Source organism: Eurytemora carolleeae, unplaced genomic scaffold (genome assembly GCF_000591075.1).
Source record: "Eurytemora carolleeae unplaced genomic scaffold, Eaff_2.0 scaffold1097, whole genome shotgun sequence".
Taxonomy (NCBI): Eukaryota; Metazoa; Arthropoda; class Copepoda; order Calanoida; family Temoridae; genus Eurytemora; species Eurytemora carolleeae.
The window spans coordinates 36644-44640 of record NW_019397044.1 but is presented as its reverse complement, the minus strand read 5'-3'; the positions used below and the strand labels follow the sequence as shown (position 1 = coordinate 44640).

Genomic DNA, 7997 nt, shown 5'->3' with positions numbered 1-7997 from the left:
GTACAGTCGTGTCCCTAGCTAAATGTCGTCTTCATTCAGAATATTGCATGATTAATCGTTTAGATGGTGTATTTTTGGAACTACGCCCATCCCCTCTACTGCCCATCCGACCTACTTCGGCCCCCTAGCCCATCCTAGCCGCAGCGCTCGGCCCAGAAAGTATCTTAACCTAACCTAACCCTAAATAACAAAAAAATAAATAATAATAAATCGTATACTAGGACAGACCCTCTTTGATAAAATTCTAAATAATTATACGAAGTTCAATTTAATTTCTCGGTTATGCCTACTAGATATGATCTCTATTTATTCAATTTATCGTTAAGCGTCATCAAATTAATGAAACAAGCTCTGATTCTAAAGATATTTACGGATTTTGAAAAGAGAATAATTTTTACCTCTCTTCGACATGCTGATTTAGGGTAAAAGAATGGAACAAGCGCAGTGAACTAAATTAAAAATTCTGCGCATCTCTAAGGTGTACACTTGAAAGTTGAAACCAATTTATTTGAATGTCGTCTTTTTGAAATTTGTCTTACATTTCTTCCCAATACTAATTGTCAGACCCATGTACAAAATTGATAGGAGGGGGGAGGGGCGGGGGGGGGGTCCAAAAATCGTATACTAGGAAATTACCAAAGATTTTGACCGTCCTAGTCTTAATTATGTCTATTGGCAGGCTATTCCATAGTTTGACGGCTATGGCCGAGGGCTGTATGCCATATTACAGTTTCGATTTTACATGCTCATTAAAAAAAATTATTCTCTGATTTATTAATAATATTTCAGAGAGAAATAGAGTTTATAACTGAAACTGCAAACATCTAATGCATGGGTACATATCTATCTGCAGGCTATACCCACATAACCAACCGACGTCGACTACAGAGCCCATCCGACCTACGAAAAGTGCCCATCCGACCTACAAAACTGAGTGGCCGTCATGCTTCAAAAGCTGCTGAATGTAGGTCGGATGGGCAAGAAGATATGCCCATCCGACCTACAGCTGTCGTAGGTCAGATGTTGCAGTAGGTCGGATGGGCAGTATAGCGGATGAGCAATAGGACGGATGGGCAGTAGAGCGGATCAACATTACCGGTCGTTTATCTTACGACCTACGCACTTCCGCTTTAATACAATTGTGACCTACGCATATCGACTATAAGAATAGACTTCTGACCTACACGCACGTGGTTTTACAGCCGCTAGTTTGGACATGTGACCGCGGCGCTCGGCCAGAAATGGTCTGAACCTAATTCCAAACCCTCAAACAATAATCTAGTTTTCCTATACCATGGGAAAGTTTGTAGATCAGAAGTTTAATAGAGGGGATGTTGCATATGGATGATGTAAATCCGCCCTAGAAACCAGAAGTCGTCCTTAGGACGTCATGACGACGTCAATAATTACCAATGGGACGTCCGGCGACGTCTTATTACATTCACACCATACTGTCCTTCTGTTGTTGCTACCCCTACCCCCACTCCACTCGGCACTGACCTAATCTGACCTATCTTGACCTAATGGGACTGGTCGTGCGACGTCGCTGGTTTCTAGGGCGTAGTTAAAAGGGCTGCAATTGCCAGGATTGCCAGTGGGTACATGCGTATATGAAATGTACAGTAAAACTTTACTAAAAAAAACCGCTATATATACCCCACTTCTAACCACCGCCAAATCCGCTATACTACACATCCGACCTACTAGCACGTCAAGATTTTACAGCTGCTATATGAACTTTTGGCCGCAGCGCCCTGCCGCCTAGCCTGTCAGCCGCAACGCTCGGCCCAGAAATTGTCTTAACAAACCCTCAAAATTAAACAGCTGGCGTAGGTCCGATATTGCTGTAGGTCTGAAAGTTAGTAGGTCAGAAGTTCAGTAGGGGGGGATTGTTGGGTATAGACGATGTAACCTTACCCTTTATTACAATACGACTCATGAGTCATGGGGGACAGTAGTCTCTGAGAATATACTTTAAAGTAGATGCTCAATGCATACAGCCATACTATGGTTGAATTAGCAGTTTGAGCACATTCTGATTATTCGCCCTGGCTTCTATAATTATAACTTAATCGAATATCAACCTAGAAATCTCCCAAAGCATTCAGAACTTATCACAAAAAATTTCAATTAGCATTTTTAAATAACCTACTCTCGAGTCCTACAGGACCTACAGTGAATGAAATTATGCAACATTGCTGGTGTGACTGGTGCAATTACCAGCTAGCCATCTAGTTGGGGCTTTTTACTTTCAGTTTAGTATTTTTCCCATGATTGACAAGCTTGCAAAAAAAATTGCAGATACAAAAAAATTTCTATATGCAGAGAAAATAAGATAAGACTTGAAAATTCCTTATTTTCGTCCTTTGATGGTCACACTGTACTAAACTAATACTAATGTATAAAGAGATGAAAAACTATCGTTTTATAATTCTGTTTTATTAAATGTAAACAACAGGGAGGATATGTGAGGGATAATTAGGCAATAGAACTCGCGTTGGAAGCAATCCTTGGCCATAGATCAGCACACTCCTTAGCAACAGGACCTAAACAATATATCATGTTAGATAATCAAAATAATCGAAAATATTAAGAAACACGAGTCCCAAAAAAGTGTGGTTGCGTATGGGTAGTGTCTCCTTAAATAAAATGTTTGTTGGCGTAAATTACTCATATTTGTTATTTTCGGGGAAAAACATGTGGGGAAATCGTTCCCTCCCCCCTTCTTAAAAATAATTTTAACCCGTATGTTAACCTTATTTTAAACTTCTTTACAGTGAAATTGAGGAACTTTTACTTTACCAAGGGTTCCCAAATTTGGTCGAGGGAATACAGCAACATTAAATCCCCGAAAAGTTGTTGTAAGTGATTTTGTTTAGAAACTTCGCGGAGCGGGTGGTCATATTACAAGGGACGTTTAACAACTTAACCTCCCTCTGCTGGGGATCATAGGCCGTCAATGTTGGGTCAAAAGGCAGAAAAATACGTTTTTCCGGAGAGCAAACTAATGTTTTAGGTTTCATTCGGTTTCATTCGCTTTATTTGGGAAAAAATTACCAACATAAATGATAAATACTTTTTCTCTGTTATCAGTTTACTAAGGGTGGAGAAGCTTGCCAGATTACAATTTTAACCCAACTGAACGAAGAAATCCTCCAAACTTTTTTTTAAACATACAATTCTGGGTATTTCGCAATAATTTTTAAAGACTCGCCACAAAGAAATTTCAGAACTTTTAAAATCAAATTTTAAAAGTAACACAGAAATAATATTAAAAATAACTGCTTTTAAATTACAGAACTTCTGAAACAACTGATTCGAACTTGATAAAGATGAGATTTAAAGAATAGATAAAAAATATCAATACATTTTGAGAGAAAAACTTTATGAGATTTTTTTAAGTTTTGACTGCAATCTTAAGAATAGTATTTTTTTAGAGGGAGTAATGATTTTCAACATCAATATAAATCCCAATGTAGAAACAGAAATATTGTCCATCAACTAATTATTTTACTGAGATTTAAGATTCTAATTTACAAATAGGTGTTAACCTGTAATAGCTGAACCCTTCATCTCTCCTTTATTGTTTACAATAACCCCAGCACTGTCTTCAAAGTATATAAACGTTCCATCTTTTCTCCTAAACAATAAATTCGAGGTTACAAACATTCATCCTTTCTCCTAAACATTAAATTCCATCCTTTCTCCTAAATATTAAATTAAAGGTTATAAACATTCATCCTTTCTCCTAAACAATAAATTCGAGGTTACAAACATTCATCCTTTCTCCTAAACATTAACATCCATCCTTTCTTCTAAATATTAAATTCAAGGTTATAAACTTTCATCCTTTTTCCTAAACATTCATCCTTTCTCCTAAACATTCATCCTTTCTCCTAAACGTTCATCCTTTCTCCTAAACATTCATCCTTTCTCCTAAACATTAAATTCAAGGTTATAAACATTCATCCTTTCTTTTAAACATTTAATTCTAGAAATAAAAATTCATTCTGAACATTAAATTTAAGGTTATGAACATTAATCCTTTCTCCTAAAACTTAAATTCAAGGTTATAAACGTTTCATTCTTTCTCCTAAACATTAAATTTGAGATTATAAACATTCATCCTTTCTACTTAACATTAAATTCAAGGTTATAAACATTCATCTTTTCTCTTAAACATTTAATTCTAGGTGCTAAATATTCATCCTCTCTATTAAACATTTAATTCTAGGAATAAGCATTTCTCCTTTCTCCTAAACATTTAAATCAACGTTATAATCATTCATTCTGAACACTTAATTTAAGGTTATGAACTCCTTTCTCCTCAACATTTGATTCAATGCTTAAAACAAGAGCAATCTTCCTTTCATCAACAAATTTGATTCAATATTATAGTCCTTGAATTTTTACTGTATCCTCTCAAAAAGACATTAAATTTGAATAGAAAATGTACAATGTACATATAAACCACGCAGAAGGCCGATAATCTTCTAGTTTTTAAGTTGGTTAAATTAGAAGAGTTTACTAATAACAAAAATCCAAATCTTAAAAATCATTAAATATAAATTACTCAAAACATTTGTTCAACATTCCCCCCCCCCATTCTTATTTTTTCATAATCCAGCTTTATTCTTTAGGATTTACTGAATCTTTTAACAAAAAATAATTTAAAAATTTTTTGTTTTATTTTTTTCGCTCATTTTTATCCTAAAACTGGATGAACCATTCAGAAACGAGGACATTTTTATTATTTCTCTTTTTTTCAAAAGTTCAGATTTGGGTTTTATGAGTAAAAGTTTTTTTTCAGTTTTTGGTTGATATTTTACCTCTTGTATCCGGATCCGTATATTTTTGCGGATCCGGAAGCAGGAAGCCAAAATCTTGCGGATCCAACGGATCCGGATCCTAAACACTGTTCATTACTCAGCAACCAAATTGCTAATGATAATTTCTATGTAATCGAATAGAAATGAGAAAATGTTTAATATATGACACTGATAACATGGATTTTGTCTGACCTGAATGTTTTTCTCTGTCTAATGATAACAGCAGGCATAACCTTCTTTCTCAGCTCAGGCTTTCCTTTCTTTACTGTAGCGAGAACCTAGAATAGGATTAGGTTAAGAGGTCTTATTATGAAATCCCAACTAATAAAGATATTGCAGTTTTTTAATATTATTTGTCGATTATTTTGTAATATTTATTTACCAAATCTGATCGACCAGGGACCAGATTTAATAATTCGGATAAGTAGTTGAACTACGCAGAATGAGTAGAGCCACTCTTCTAATTGACCCGGCGCACAAAAGAACTGTATGAACACAGGAGGTAGAAATACTTATCAATTTTCATTAATTCTGGTCTAGGAGAATATAACTTGGGTATATTCTAATTCCTAGGGAAGGGACAAAATAGGAAAACGTGCGAATTTCAGGAAAATATACTTTTGTTAAATAAATTTGATTTAAAAAAACGAAAGATGAGACTTGAAAGGGGGGGAGATAGGTAGGGGAGTATACTTTTACCCCAGGATGGAGGGGAGGTAATATTCAGCCAAGAGAAGAAACTTCAAGAAAAAAGGGGGGGAAATGAAAAAAGGGAAAAAAAGGTTCCTTTACTCGTCAAATAGAAATTACAGATTTTAAAAACTTATGTAAAGAAAAGAATTTCTAAAGATTTAAGAAAGAAAAATGAAATAGTAAGTCATTTCCCCTTTTCTATACTTTGTAGCCTAAACATTAATATAAGAAAAACTATATTAAAAGAAGAAGAAACATAGTAATATCTTTATATAAAATTATCCCCAGTTGCTTAAGAAATAAGAAAAAAACATGATTTCCCCAAAAATTACTAAATGACTGTAAATTAAAGATAACAATCAAGGTAATTGATGCTAAGTGATTCAGTAGCAAAAATATCTATTAGGCGAAAAAGCCGGAAAAAAAATGTTGTGGACAAAAATATATTAGGGGGCGGGAGTGAACAATTCAACGTCTAATAAGAATATACTCCCCTGGCGGGACATTCTTTTAGGTAAACGTTGACCGGCTTACCATATCTCCGCATGTAGCAGCTGGAAGTCTGTTAAGACGACCTCTGATTCCAGCAACAGCCATAATAAACAGATTCTTTCCACCTTAACAACAAATATTATATTTAGTTTGGATCAACTTTCAAATATAAGCATCAAATCCGATCATTTTATTCTTTCTGCTGTTCTAAATAAAAAAACTAAGAAAACTAAATGTATGTACAGAGCGTCCCATATCATATTAGACTTCCTCCAATCTTTAACGCCAAAATTCGCACATAATACTCGAAAAATCAAGCATTTTCTACAAAAAAAAATTATTAACCATATTAAATTTTTTAAATGATTCATTCTTCTTAAATTTCTGATTTGTCCCCCAAATCATAATTTAGACCCATTGACGCGGTCTAACTTGATGTGGGACACCCTGTATGTAAAAATAATGCAGAAATAGACGAAAAAAGCTTTGAAAAACATACTTAAAACCATAGATGGATGGATGGATGGATAAATATCAGTGCTTAGGATCCTGATCCGATGGATCCGCAAGATTTTGCCTTTCTGGATCCTGATCCTGATCCGTAAAAATATGCGGATCCACGGATCCGGATCCAAGGGGTAAAATATCAACCAAAAATTACAAAAAAAAACTTTTTTACTCCTTAAACCCAAACTCTGAACTTTTGAAAATAAAGAGATTATAAAAATTTCCTTATTTCTGAATGGTTCATCAAGTTTTGGAATAAAAATAAGAAAAAATAAACAAAAAATTGAAACTTAATTTTTTGTTAAAAAAATTCAGTAAATCTTAAAGAAATGACCTGGATCCGGATCCGCATCAAATTTAAATGGATCCTAAGCACTGAATCATTATTATTAAGAACAAACTTAAAAATACTAATAATTAGTATTTCTTAAGTATTTAATGAAGAAGTACACCTACCCAGCATATATTGAACTAAACACCTACCCAGCATACATTGAACTAGAACACCTACCCAGCATATATTGAACTAGAACACCTACCCAGCATATATTGAACTAGAACACCTACCCAGCATATATTGAACTAGAACACCTACCCAGCATATATTAAACTAGTACACCTACCCAGTATATATTGAACTAGTACACCTACCCAGCATATATTGAGCTAGTACACCTACCCAGCATATATTAAACTACTACACCTACCCAGCATATATTAAGCTAACCTGTATTATCTCCACAGTTAATGATTGCTCCAACTGGAAGTGCCAGGGAGATTCTAAACTTGGCACCAACAGCTCCACCACGTCCTAAAATTCATAAATGATAAAAATCTAAGGTCTGACCTACTGAAGATTATTTAGCCCCCGACCCCCTCTCCTTTTAACTTTGTATATGACCAACAATTTTCAGCAAACTTATTTTTGCCTATTTAGTATTATTTTAGAGCAAGGTTAGGGTCAGACAATTTCTGGGCCGAGCAATGTGGCTAGGAAGGCCAAGCGCAGCGGCAAGAACATGCTGTTGGGTCGGGCGTTGCGGCCACATGAACATGTATATCAATATGTTCCATGTGAGATGATGAAAAATTTATAGGATTTGGGGGTTGGGGTAGGTAATTTCCTAGATAATCCTATAAATTTTTCATCATCTCACATGGAACATATTGATATACATGTTCATGTGGCCGCAACGCCCGACCCAACAGCATGTTCTTGCCGCTGTCCAAAAATCGTATACTAGGACAGAGCGCAGAAATTTACCAAGTCTTTTAAACCCTAAACCAACATTTGTAATTGTAGTAATGTAATACTTAGAACATTACAAACGTAATGTAAAGGTTTAATTGGTCAACTTCCCAAATTAATTAAAATTGTGAAGAAAGAAAGTGTAACCAAAACTACAAATATTATTAAGGTGTTGAGTATAAGGATTCCTAGAGAACGATTTTTGGACCCGACCCCCACCCCCAGCC

General features: G+C 35.0%; 1 protein-coding gene across 1 annotated transcript; it reads right to left on the bottom strand.

Moving 5' to 3' along the window:
* Window positions 1-2418: 2418 nt before the first annotated feature.
* On the bottom strand, window positions 2419-7332 carry LOC111711368 (60S ribosomal protein L23; the record flags this gene model as incomplete). The annotated part of the gene is given in 5 exon segments (XM_023485708.1): window positions 2419-2546; window positions 3552-3640; window positions 5022-5107; window positions 6057-6139; window positions 7249-7332. Coding segments are annotated over 5 exon segments (410 nt in total), but the record flags the coding sequence as incomplete, so codon positions are not given.
* Between the last annotated feature and the right edge of the window lie 665 nt (window positions 7333-7997).